Source organism: Lytechinus pictus, chromosome 8, assembly GCF_037042905.1.
Source record: "Lytechinus pictus isolate F3 Inbred chromosome 8, Lp3.0, whole genome shotgun sequence".
NCBI lineage: Eukaryota > Metazoa > Echinodermata > Echinoidea > Temnopleuroida > Toxopneustidae > Lytechinus > Lytechinus pictus.
The window spans coordinates 610,471-625,158 of NC_087252.1; the positions used below are offsets into that span (position 1 = coordinate 610,471).

At 37.4% G+C, this 14,688-nt stretch overlaps 1 protein-coding gene across 1 annotated transcript; it reads right to left on the minus strand.

The window, feature by feature from the left end:
• Nucleotides 1–12,519: 12,519 nt before the first annotated feature.
• Nucleotides 12,520–14,424, minus strand: LOC135154962 (uncharacterized). Its single transcript, XM_064103210.1, has one exon. The coding sequence runs from the start codon at nt 14,422–14,424 to the stop codon at nt 12,520–12,522; it is 1,905 nt and encodes a 634-aa protein (XP_063959280.1).
• Nucleotides 14,425–14,688: the final 264 nt, after the last annotated feature.

A 14,688-nucleotide genomic window follows, 5' to 3' on the forward strand; every position in this document is an offset into this window, starting at 1 on the left:
CGGCGAAATTTTTTGTTGACATCGTTTTACCAAGCACTATAAATGAACTTACATGCTCACGCATGAAATTTTATAAAGGTATATGGCAAGCAGAATGGAATGCTCCTAGAAATGGTAGATTTTTATATGCCATTCCTGATAATGTATTTAAGCAGGCATATAGAAAAGGTTTTTCTCGGAAAGTAGGTAAGTGCAAATTATTTTGTTTCAAATTTAACAGCACTCTTCAGGCCTCTGTGAGGTGCGCAAAGTATTTGAGACTATTCAACATTATATTCTATTTTGTTCAAAATATGAAAAAGAGAGACGCATTTATGTTTAATAAACTTAAGATGAATGAACCGAATCATCCTAACCCTAACAATTGCTAATTAATCCCGATTATACACGGGAACTTTTAAGTTTTATACATGCCACTGACCGTTTTGACAGTTAGGGGGTGCTTTTTTCAAACACATTACATGAAAGAAGGATTTGAAATTCTTATTAATAAGAAACAAAGAAAAATGCAAAACAAAAGAATAAGAAAGACGAGTAATATAAGAAGACAGGGGAATAGATTTAGAAAGATATTAATAAAAATATATACATATTTTTTTCCCCATCAGTACTTGTGCAGCAGACGCGAGAGGGCACAATATACTACAGCCGTGACTTCATCGCCTCATTAATATTCATGGCGACACGAATAGTTATAATATAGTGACATTTCAACCCATCGATCAGCTTGATTGTTGTGTCTTAATCAGATCAGTAAGCCACACCCATCGATCAGCTTGATTGGTGTGTCTTAATCAATAGGCCAATCTTGCAGTTGAGTTAATGGCCCCGGATCGAGTCTCGCCTTTTCAAGGAATTTTCTTTAAACTGAAAATTGAGGCAAGACTCAAGTCCATTATTCATAGTCTGATTTAGAACTTCCAATATAGCCCCCTCTCGTGTCGGTTGCACAAGTACTGACAGAAGAATATCCCAGACGGGACCCAAGATTAGCATGACTCGTCTTCCATGAGTGAAATCACTTTCTCATGTATTGCTACTATGTCTCCCTTATGATGACTTGGCATACCAAGGTATATTTATAACTGCATCGATTATCATGCATCATACCGTCTGTCATTTTCAAAGTCACGCAATCTCTGGTATTGTCAGGTTGGTTATAGGCCCAGTCTATGAAGATATAAGAAAAGACAAAGATATTAAAGGAGAATGAAACCCTTGAAACCAGCTGAATCCATATCAAAGAGAAAAATCAAAGAAACATATTGTTGAAAGTTTGAGGAAGATTGAATGAATAATAAGAAAGTTATGAGCATTTGAATGTCGAGATCACTAATGCCATGTAGATCCTCCTATTGGCAATGCGACCAAGATCTGTGATGTCACACACGTACAACTCCCTCATTACTTTAGTACTAATTTCACTTATATTCTCACTTTTATAGAGTCTATCACAAGGTGAGGTGTTCTCTTTATGAGAGGACAAGTACAGAGGTTTCACAACATTATATCTTTGATGAATCGTTTGTCATATGATTAGAATGAGCAAAAAGAGATGTTTTGGGGTATATTTTCAGTGTCCAAAAGGGGAGAGTTGTTCATCTGTGACATCATAGATCTTGGTCGCATTGCCAATGGGAGGATCTCCATAGCATTAGTGATCTCGACATTCAAATGCTCATAACTCTTCTATTGCTAGTCCTATTTTAATCAAACTTTTGTTGATCTTATTCTTTGATTTTTCTGCTTTCACAAAAGCTAACTTGCTCCAAGAGTTTCATTCTCCTTTAATGAGCAAACTTCGCTCGAATCGCTTTCACATTTTTCATTAAGATGAGCACATTGTTAACGCTATAAAGTGAAGATGTTTTCCAAATATAGCACGATGTAAAATTGTTATAGATTTGGTTCACTTTTGATTTTTTTTTACCATACGATTGTGTGGAGAAGCTGCTCACATATGACGTCACAAATTAAAAAATGTAAATTCTTAAAACTTTTTAAAACTGTAATTGACTTTTCTCAAACCTTCACAAGTATCTTTGATTATTAATTTTTTTTGTCAGGGTGAACTTTCCTATTTAGAGCTAAGTTTATGTTAACATATCATGAGCATTTAATTAGCTCTTTTCGGAACTTCAGAAAGAAGATGTTTCCTTGGAGCCGGAAAATAATAAACTTAATTTAAAAAATATGGTCAATGAATGCGTAAGAAGCCTGAAGTTGGATTTAGGGTATAGCCTTAAAACGGCCAAGAGGAGTTGAATCCTCATTATTATTATCATCATCATGAAAAGTATTAACATATATTTCCATTCTGCTTTATAAAAGGGTAAATCAATTTGATGAATTTTATTCCTGAGTTGTCATTTTTTCAAGCAGTCTGCTTCTAATGGCTATTATCCTTGTTAAAATTAGTTAGTTGTAGATCGTATTTGTTAAGAATGACTTTATTCAGTCCATTCTTTTTCTTCATGATTCATGGCAAAAAAAACCCCCCAATGTATCATGTTATGTCATAAAAAAATATATTATACGAATATTATGAATGCAGAAGAAAACAATAAATCAAATCAAATCCCCCAACTCGAAATTCATTGAACGCGCCACTCAGTCTGACCTTTTATACCAAAATGCGACTCCCGGGTACGCGGTTGCAAAATTACACAACAATTATGTAAGTAAATGTCAGATCCAACATTGCTCCAAAACGTATTTTTTGAGTAAAACTTTAATTCAAAGTGAGTTTTTCATCTTTTTCCACCAGTTGTAATAAATTAGTTCAAGAATAATCATGCTTAAAAAGGTTATGGAATAAATTTGTTGCAATAACAACGAAAAACCAAAGAATCTACAATTGTAATTTCGTTCGTAATGATATTCCTTATCAGTTAAATTTATGTGTATTTTAATTTGTCTTGCAAAATATTTGTCGATTCAGTTGTCAAGCTGGGATTAAGTCTTGAATAAATCTTCAAATAAAGAATTAATTGCTTGCCTCAATGCTTTAGGGCAAGAGGGATCGGCGTCCTTTAAAAAAAAGTAATATCATGAATTGAAACAGAAAATTTGTCTTGTTGACCCTCAGCCTCGTGCAGTGGAGGACCGTTGGTCACGGCATTGTTTGCACCAGCAAAAAATCTGAGTCACTTATACCGTGTTTACACTTAATCGGCGTTTGGTTCAGAACCGCGAGCCGATTCAAAAGCCGATTAAGTGTAAACACGGTATTAGATAATAGTTGCTTGGTATACTGACCTAATAAAGATATTTTTACGGACAGTACCATTAAACGGATATGTATCTCACTGATCAATAATGCGAGCGCGAAGTGCAAGCTGAAATTTTTGTATATTGACACCAAACAGGGATATTGTAAGGACTATTTTTTTAAGGAATCCATTAAGAGTATACATATCTCACCATAGTCATCTAGTGCGAGTGTTAAGCGCTTGCTGATTTTGTTAGAATTACATCTGAACACATGAAACTATGGAAGCTTAAAAGTGCCACCGAGATGTTGGGAAGTCGACATCGTGATAGCAAAAGATCAGATGACGAGATCCTGGATCTCATCATGTCCAGATCTTTCAGAAGACATGATCAGATGACAAGATCCCGGATCTCGTCATGTCGACATCTTTTAGAAGAGATGATCAGATGACAAGATCCTGGATCTCGTCATGTCGACATCTTGTACAAGAGATGATCAGATGACAAGATCTTCTATCTCGTCATGTCTACATCCAGTGGAAGAGATGGTCAGATGACATGATCTCGTAACTCGTCATGTCTACATCTTTTAGAAGAGATGATCAGATGACATGATCATGGATCGATGATCTTGTCATCTGATCATCTCTTCTACAAGATGTCGACATGACGATCTGGGATCTTGTCTTCTGATCATCTCTTCTAAAAGATGTCGACATTACGATCTGGGATCTTGTCTTCTGATCATCTCTTCTAAAAGATGTCGACATGACGAGATCCGGGATCTTGTCATCTGATCATCTCTTCTAAAAGATGTCGACATGACGGGATCCGGGATCTTGTCATCTGATCATCTCTTCTGAAAGATGTGGACATGATCTTTTGCTATCATTATGTCGACTTCCCAAGATAATTATCGCAACATCTCGGTGGCACTTTTAAGCTTCCGTATGAAACACTTTTTGTAGTCATAGTAATCATGATTATCATACGCATCTGAGTACTCAAATATCTCTTCAATCCACTAATGCAAACGTAAGCATGGGCAGGAAATGTTTTATATTAAGACCTTAAAATGGGGCAATCACTTTAAGTAGTCATGAAAAAAGAATAACTCGAAGTGCGAGGAAATATATTTGGTGTATATTGACTTGAAAACGGTTTTTTTTTAGTACAACAGGATTATATATCTCGTTAAACAGAGAATGCGAGCACCAGGGACAATGAAGTCATAGGCCCTTGGCAAATTATGTTTCATAACGTTTTGTAAAAAAATGTTTCTTATATAATATAACATAACAAACTGTATAATATAATACAACATTGTAATAGACATTAATTTCTTCTTTCCCACTGCGCTTCTCTTCCTCTTTTTTTCTTTCCCCCGTTTTTTGGGGGGTCAGCCGATGGAGGGGGCACGTGCCCCCATGCTCCCCGTAGTTACGCCACTGGCCTCGTGGACCCTCGCTTTCGTGTACCATCAGGACGCACACTAATATGATCCGGCAATTTCAGGGGAGCATTTCATGAAAGGACATGTCAGACGTTAATTCGACAAGTCCCATTTTATCCGACAGTTACCATAGTGATAGTGCTTCTCAGCCAATCAAAATCAAGGAAAGATGTCAGATCTGACATTTTGTCGGACAAAAATGTTGATGAAACGCCCCCGGGAATCCCCTTTAAACCCGTACCTCAAATGACGTAATGGTTGGGAAAATATTCATATAAAATCAACGGTGCATATATGCACCGTTGATTTTATATGAATATTTTTTGTATATGAATTTTTTTGTATATGAAAAATTGTTCAGATATATCTGAACAATTTTTGTCATATGGGCTTAGAAAGGGATTACTACTGGATCTGTTCAGTCCCATGGGAGAGCAGTTATTTGTCATTAGTGTGTTTTATGGGAACTTAATTAGTTGCCCAAGAAACCCTTTGAGCACTGTGACTGCAACCACGTTTGCACGTACAGTAGTTTTGGTTTGAGCCCCTGTAGCGCCAAAAATGCTGAAAAACACCTTTTCATATACTTAGCGTTTAAAGGATATTGGATGAACTACCAAATGATAAAGGTGTGGATGATGTCATTACTAAGACTTATTTTTTGCGATTTTTTCAAATCTCATTTTTAACCCATGAGTCTATGGGGAAATAGTTAGTGGTGTGCGCCCTGAAGCCACATGGGATAATCCCAGGGTTCTTAGAAACGAACATAAAGGGCAGCATCAATCTGCTTCCCTCTACGCTCGTTGGATTTTTACTTACTTCGGTAGTCAGTTTGTGTGTCTTGTCTGTCGGTGTAGCAGAGGTATGATCCGCTTATTCTTTTACAGTTCAACCAGATCCATCCATCGGTAATGAGAGTCTTTAAGATGACGTACTCTTCATCACTCTCTACGGAGACTAGGGTAGGGTCCTCCATGATCCCGTTACCCATGGCAACAGCATCCAAACTATTACAGTGGTCTTTAGCTGCTTGGTAAGACGCGGATGAGGATGTTACCAAGAAACATTTGGTGCCCGCATACTCCCAATCGGCTAGACACACTTGATGAAAGGATAAAACGTGGATCACACGATTCATGTAACAGACCGATTCAGTTTGTTTGCTGTTTTATCAAACAAGTTTTAGATGAATAAGGTTCAAGTTCAAATGCAAGATGTATAATGAAAAATAACTTATGCACTGACAAAGCAAATTTTATGGCTTATCATTACATACTGAAAGTGCTTTTGTTCTACTTTTGGAGCCACCATCCCTATTGCCATTAGCATAATTAGGAACCAGGCCAATAATACATTGACTTCAATGAGGCTAATCATTTATTCATGATATCTCAGGCCCGCATCGAACGATTCCCACCAAATTTTGGAAATGTGAGTTTTTCATCATGCTCTACCAAAATATGATATAAAAAACGCTGAAATGCAAAAAAGTTTCTTGTGAAGTCATCAATTATTACATAATATTCTGCCTAGAATATTCATGAGGCGTAGTCTGACTAAATAAACCCAATTGGGTCATGACCATGGGAAGCAAGGTGCTGGGGTATAATTGTCAATAAGCAGCACTCTCAGATATTCCGGAAGATGTATAAAAATTGAAAAATGTATCTTTTGTAGTGATACCCTTTTATTTTACTTTTAGAATTTCTCGGTACCAATGTGACCTCGAATTTAAAAAAAAAATCCCCTTCTATTTTGCTTTTCAAATTTCCATAAGCGCCACTACTTAAAAAAAAAAAACGTTCCCAGGGCCCTGAATCGGGTACCATTCATGTTAACTAACCCATATCATTAGTGGGGAAAATACGCTTGCCGCCATGAATTATAGAGTTCTGGGGTCATATTCATCTGATTTATGCACAGTATTCAAATCGCGCATGCACTGTAAAGCATATCGAATACAATTTTCAAAACAGAAGCATCATTAATGCAATATATGTTAAATAAGAACAATTGTATTCATTATAACTAGATGCTATATTTTTGAGATTCAAACTACAAACTACTGATTTTTATAATATTCAGGCAGTGATTTTGACGGGACGACTATTAAACTTTAAGGAACAATGGAGGAACAGTAGAATTGAAGAAGTGAACATTGTGAAACTGTATAATCAATTGAAATGCATACGATTACATGAACACTAATAATAGCGTTGTGGCCCAGTGGATTAGTATTCGGACTTTGAAACAGAGGGTCGTGGATTCGAATCCCAGCCATGTCGTAATTTCCTTCGGCAAGAAACTGATCCACAATGTGCTGCACTCAACCCAGGTGAGGTAAATGGGTACCGGTAGGAAGTAATTCCTTAAAAAGCTGTGTGCGCTATGAACGCCTAGCTTAGCCGGGTAATATAGGAGCGCCTTGAGCACCAGCAAGGTGGATATGTGCGCAATATAAATACCCTATATTAATAATACTAAAAATAATTATCAAACTGAATGACGGTAAAATGTAACTGAAAATAACAACATACTTCTTCTTGATGTATTTTAAACAAGATTAAAGTCATGACCAGTAGTTAATTTTCTTAAAGTTAAAGTGACACCCCCGAGAGGACAGTATCTCCGACTATGTCTACTACTTTAATGGAGGCGCCGTGGCTGAGTGGTCTAAGGCGCCTGGTTATACATGGAAAGTCCGGGTTTCGATCCCCTTGAGCAAGGCATTTGATCTACAATGCTCTTTTATCCTGTCTTCAAATAAATGGAAATGCTATATCCATATGCATACTAGGTGTATTTAAAAAAAAAGAAGATCGACGACACAGTTTTTTTATTTTATTTTAATGTATTACAAGACTTATGTATGCTTACTTGGAATCTCACAATTCTTTCCAAGATATGCCTCAAGACAGGAGCAGCTTTAGCCATCCAATTCTTCCTTGCACAATCCACCATTCTTACACGGATTAGAGTAACATGCTGTAAAAGGGACGTTAAAAAATGGTGACTCCACTGTACTATATAGCTGCCGGGTGGGTGTTTCATAAAGTTGTTTGTAAGTTAAGAGCGGCTTTACGAAAGACTGGTGAAACTTTCTTACCCGCTAAATAATATCGAATTAACATTAACATTTAATGTTGAATATCATTTACCACAAAGATGGATCATTATAGTCGTTCTTAAACTTACTGACAGCTTCATAAAACGGAATGCCTGGTAAAGCGTCGCAAACTATCACCTTTTTAATAAAAAAAAAACAATCTAATTAAAGCGCACCTAATATTTTAATCGTACATCTCAGGTCCATATAGACCGCCCGAATTGCCATACCTCATACATTTATGTAGAATTGACAAGAGTATCTGCTTGAGAAAGTGCGCTCTACCGTAAATTCGATATCTAATTAGTTAATTATTTTCCATTCACTGTTTCTTTTATGCAATTCTACATGGATGGATGGATGGATGCAGAAAGGGAATGAAAATTCCTTTGTTATAATATAATTGGACATCAAAATGTTAATCAATCCTTTTTGATGCCCCAACATAAAAAACTCAACGAAAAACCACTTATGTATCATAAACACAATGATACTGCATGCATTAAAGTAATTTAATAGTGAAGAGCAGTCGAGGTTTCCCCAGAGGTGAGATGAGTTTGCTACAGTTGCATCGGGCTTTCTTTTATCTAGTAGGGTTAGGGTTGCAAGAGAGCATTATTATCATAAAATGTTTAAGGGGAACTTGCTAATTCGTCTACTGCCAACTCGTCCACTCACCACATGGCCTACCTTCATTTAGTCTAATGTCATTCCTTCAATTTTGTCTTTCAACTATTTGGTCGAACCATCATTTCGTATAATCAACAGTTCATCTATGACCATTTCGTCACAAAATCAGTTGGTCTAGTATTTATTTTTTTTTCCTTCATTTCCTTCAATTAACACTTAGTCCAATTAGACCAAATGGTATATGGATTAAATGGCTATTGGAGCAACTGGTAATTAGATGAAATGATGACATTGTAACTAGACTACGTGGATAGTGGACGAACTAATATTAGGCCAAATGATAGTAGAAAAGTTGGTAATTGGACGAATTGGCATTAGACCAAATGAAAATAAACCGAAGGGTATAGTGTTAAATGCAGGGTTGAAGTTAGCTGAGCAACTGTTGCCGGGGCAAGTATCATGTAATCAGTTCGTCTGGAACCCAGTACTATCCAATGTATTTGTAGCAACAAAGGATCGTTACTTGTATCGACTCTTTCTCTGTCTCTTTCTATAAGATTCATGATGAAGTCTTCTTAAAATCAAACACTGAACAAGGTTCGAGATTTGGAATAGCCTGGTTACTAAATGAATCGTGATTAGTGTTTTTATTGAATCAATATCCAAAATGCGTAAAGTAAGTCGAAATAGAATAACAAATATATTTTCTTTAGTTAACATAGATTACAGAAACATGACGGAGTATTTATATTTTTTAACATAATAAATGCAAGATAAATATATTAATAAGAATTAGTATCCAGAAAAGACCAAATAGTAATCTCTGCTCTATCATTTTAGCGAAACAATGGTAAGATACAGGTTTTTTCATACATGCACATCCTTCATTTTTCAGTTTGAAATATAAAGATTGAATAGATAAATTATGATAAGGTTAAAATAAAACTTGTATTCATTAAGAGGGTGCGTAACTGACAATTATATAATTTGAACTTATGAAGAAAGATCAGACAAACAAAACATTGAAAATGTTATCAACATCGGACAATGAATAACATATAATAACACAATAACATTACAAGACATTTTAAATATTTGCATTATTACAGTGAAACAGTTCTATGCAATATATTTTTTGCATATTCAATGAGCAAGTTGACGGTGTGATATCCCCGCCTGTTCTTTTATATTTTATTACATAAGATAATGTGTATTTAATTGTATTCCTCTAAGAATAAAAAACAGAATAGACAACTAATTTAATACATTAGTTATTTAGTGCTGCCACTTATATTTCATCATAAGGGAGACATATGACACACATATGTATGCAAATGATATCAAACGATTATGATTTTATGTAATACCATAAGAAAAAGGAAAATGGGACATAAAATTGCTAAACATTAAATTTCAATAATTTTGTTTTTGGTATCAGAATTTAATGAAACTTTCACCATTTTGCTCAATTAATCTTACTGTATTTAGTACAGATATCTTTATTATTAGTCCCGAGCACCCATCTGAGAATATAAATGAATTTTAATAATTCATAAGTATTTGTAAATTTAAAGTTCTTAAACAATATAAATAACTGAAGGATATTCTTTTAAATTTCATCAACTATGGGTAATAAATAACAATTCAATTCCAATTCAATTCTTTATTTCATTTCCATTCAAAGCTAGTTTACAGTAATATTCATAAATCAAGCAAGCATTGTACTATGAGATAAAATTCAGATGACGCGAAAGATTCCATATACATATATTCATTGTATTTCAGTTATTGACCGCGTGCCTCTAAACCCATCCCAATTGACCTGTGATATTTTTCATCGTAGAAAAGTGTTCCCCCATTCGTCTTTTAAGATCACCGCACACCCTGGTCCAAGATCCGAGTTTGGAACATTTGGAACAAATCGCATTTTGTGCATTTTCTGAAAATGTGAATGAAAAGTACATTTTATTTAAGTTTAATTAGCTGTAATAACCCCAATATAACAATTTTGAAAGATTGAAAGCCTTTACATTTAGAAAAGGCAAAATCGTTTCAAATTGTAGCCAATCGTACGATTGCTATGAGGTCATTACGCTTTTATTTCAACAAGGATTATATAATAGTTACATAATATTTGAACATAAGTATTTGTATGATGACTTAGAACATTACACAGTAAAATATCCCATCTTTCAATATCAGTATCAATTTTTACTACGTTATATTTTACATTCGTGTCGCAAACCAATCTTAAGGTGTCCCTTATTTCGTGATACAAGCCCATTAACGTGAGGATAATTACTTGTTATCTTGATTAATTAGTTAAACTACGTTTAACTAAGCCGAGTGACGTAATGAAATGCAATGTTTAAGTAACCAAAGTGATGAGCAAAGTCATGACATGAATGAGCTGTTCACATAGAAATAATTACACGCCAACTAACTTCTTCTTCTTATTCTTCCTCCACTTTTTTCGGAGATCAGCACCAAGATGCAGTAAGGCGTAATCCATTCGTCCATCCAGTACATTGCATTTGAAGGTTAATTTACATAATCAATTCATTGAGGACAGGAAAGAGATACGTTTCATATGAATTTTATATAAAAATAGCAGAGTATCTGTTACAAGCTGACAGCAAACTGAAGGAGGAAGATTAAGAGAGCTTGGTAAAAGTACCACTCTACTATAATGGTTGTTCTTGAAGGGGTCATATAGACATAATATTTCATCTTGCATATGCCTTCTTTTTAGTTTTGCAAGAAAGTCTTCCCTGTGAGATAGTAAATAGTCACAGGATCCAACAAAATGATCTGCATCTTCATCTTCCTTGTTACAAAGCTGGCACGTGGCTGTATTAGACTTTTTAATAGTTAGAAGTCTTGCCTGCACAGGGTAAGTTTGGCACAGCAGTTGGGATCTGATCATTACAGCTTGACGCAGGAAGTTGGAACTGCTATTGCGTGGATATAGATGATTTGGAGGGGGGATGCTGATGCTCCTCCAGAAAGAGAGTGTGGATTTTAATTGAACTGCCTCTGATGTTTTGCAGACTACCATACTATTAACAGCAGACTTCACAAGCTTTTTCCATTGACTGTATGGTACAGGATGCAGGATGAGAGAGTGGAGGTCTGGAAGCTTGTATCTACTAAGAGTATCTTGCCAGGCTTTGATAGAGGAGGTTTGACTGGAGAGAGCATGCAGGAACGTCCGGTATTCAAATCGTTCATGGGGTAGATTAAGCAGCTGCCCTATTAGAAGGAGCTTCTCTTGATCCACTTGAGTGCTCAGTTGAATGAGGCCGGTCAGTAGATATACAGATTCATCAGCAGCAGTTTTGGGGATGCCCAGGATTTGCTTGAATAACTGTTGCTGTGCTTGATCAAGCCTTCTCTTCATTCCTTTGGTGAGGGTCATGATCGCTGCTCCATACAGCATTCTTGGAATGCAGTAGACCTTCCAGAGAATGGCACTGTGGTTTGGAAGCAGACCCCCAGTATAAGCTCCAGATCCAGTTAGTGCATAGAATGTCTTTAGCCCTTTTGCGATGATGTCTTCAGTTGGGTCTCGCCTGATGCTGGACTTTATGATACCGAGGTGAGGATGCAAAGAGGCTGTCTGCACCACAATATCTCCGAGATGCCAGGCAGGATGCTGAGGAGCAGTTTTCCCTTCATTGAATATGACAATACAGCTCTTGGAAGGATTAATTCTATACCGCCATTCCTCTGCATATTTACTAGTCTGATCTAGCATGCACTGGAGTTCACTCGGAGATGAGCTAAGAAGGGCCACATCATCTGCCAGAACAAGGAGTCCAGAGTATCGCCCCAGAAGGCTACATCCAATGTTCTTGTCACGAAGAAGTTTGATGAGACCATCGATGAAAGTAATGTAAAGGAGAGGTGAAAGGACACCCCCTTGTCTAACTCCTTGAAGAATAGGAAAGGGCGCACTGACTTTACCATCCCATAGCACTTGACTGCGCAGGTCATTGTACAATGAGATAATCATGTTGCGATGGAGGGGATGGATGCTTGTGTCCTCTAACTTCTGGAAGAGTCCTTTATGCCACACCCTATCGAATGCCTTCTCTGCATCAAGGAGGGCAACTTAAGTAGGCTTCCTGCTAAGAGTGTTGAGTTCGAGGACCAGATCAAGGCAGCATGAGGTAAGGAGACAGGAATGTCCTTTCTGAAACCCAAACTGGAGCTCATCAGGAATATCGCATTGTAACAGAGAACTCTCAATACGAGGTTTAAGGACAAGTTCTAGAAGTTTACAGAGTGTTGAAGTGAGGGTGATACCCCTATAGTTCTTTGGATCACGGGGATTCTTCCCTTTTCCCTTGTGAAGGGGCAGAACAAGGCCATCCTTTAGACTCTGCGGGGTGTATGAAGCAGCCAGGAATGAGTTGTATATCAAGACAATCAGCCGCCTGGCTGTTTCTCCGAGGTAGAGAAGGTGTTCAGGGCTGATATCATCTGGGCCACTTGCTTTTCCCCTCTTAAGGCTAAAGATGGCATTGTCAAGTTCCTTAGAAGTGATCAGTGCTGTTTCCAGAATAGAGCTGGTGTTGGTCTTGAGTTCAGCAGATGGCTTTGATGGTTCTTCACAGTCATAACTGGGCGCCAGTGGTATTGCCAGGTCTGTGAAGTATTGCTTCCATCCATCTGATATGAGAGATCCCTGATATGTTCTATCTTTGTATTCCAGAGTGTCCGTTTGGGGTTTAGAGCCATTCCCAGATCTCTGTTTCTTTATCAGATAATGAAACAGTTTGGAGTTTGACAGAGAAGCATCTTCTATATTTGTCAAGTGCTTCCTGTGTTCTTGTGCCCTTGACTGTCGAAGATTCCTCCTGAACTCTTTCTTATGATGAAGATACCCATTGTGCAGGCGTACTCCCTTAGGTTTTCCAGCTTTTTTCCATGACATCCAGACATGCTTTGCTTCTTGGTAGGAGCTAGAAACATTTGCGTTCCATTCCGGTTTCCCACGACTCTTGCGATTCGGTTTACTGTATGGAAATTCTTTTGATTGAGCAAGCATTTTCTGTGAGAGAAGTAGGAGAGCCCACTCTGCCTCTGAAGGAGGGAGTTCACTCACATTTATTTTTGTGAATATATCCACCGCTACAAGTTCAATGGGCACTGTGTAACACTCACGAATAGTACTTCTGGAAACCTCATCCCATTTGATTTTTATCCTTGCTGTTGGTTTTGCTTTATTGGCTGTATGAAGTGAGGATCTTACCTGAACCTGGTGTGCTAAGGGCATCACTGGACTCCAAATCATTGTGACCAGGTAATGATCAGATGTATTCAAAGGTATGTCCTCACTTATGGACAAGTCACTATACTGTGATAGATCAACTGATTGTACCAGAAAACCATCAATACTTGACCTTTTCTTTCCATCATCAGTCTGGAAGGTGAACTGACCTGGAGTACAATGTTGCTCTGTCATGCTTGACAGGTGAGAAGATAACATGAAGCTCCTCATGTATTCAAGTGTTTTCTTGGAGTTCTTATGCACTAGGTCCACATTAAAGTCTCCTGCGATAACTATTGGAAGTCCATTTTCCTGGTGGTTATCCATTAGGTGTGTTATCTCTGCAAGGCAGGTTTGATACTCTTCTTGGTCAGAAGAGGCAGTGCCACAAGGGAGGTAACAATTTATAAGCAGCAGTCTTGCTCTGGGGTTATCACTTAATATGATCTTGGTAGCCAATATCCGTGATGACTGACATGGCACTTCAGTGTACTCCTTAATGTTCTTTTTACGAAGGTAAGTTGCTACACCTCCTTTTCCTCTGCCGCCACTGATGATATTCAAGTTTGTCAAACTTTCTGAAGACTTACTGACAGTATGATGTTCAGAGCTTGCCTTCTGAAGGATGTCAAGGTTGTGGTCCTGGAGCCAGTGCTCCTGTATGCATAATAAGTCAATTTTTGGTAAGATGTAAGATAGTATGTCCTCAGAGCTTTTGAAACCTCTAACATTGAAGGTTCCCATTACTATTGAGGGTGTGACTGTAGAGGTAGTAGTAGATTGAGACTTGACTGAGTAAGATTCATGACTTGTTGGTGTTGACTGATTAGTATTTGCAGAGATGGAGGATGGCTTGTCACATTTGGAAGGGACAGGAGTTGTGCTGTACTCAAAAGAAAGTGATGAGCTGCTTCCAGCAGTGCTAAGTGAGTGCCTGTCGAGGCCCGACCCGCATGGAAAACCTGCTTGGAAGTAGGAGTAATTCTTGGAGCAGCTGAAGAAGAGGCA

Excerpts from the sequence above, each read along its gene's own strand:
- LOC135154962 (XM_064103210.1), bottom strand. The coding sequence starts at position 14,424 with ATGGGAACCTTCAATGTTAGAGGTTTCAAAAGCTCTGAGGACATACTA.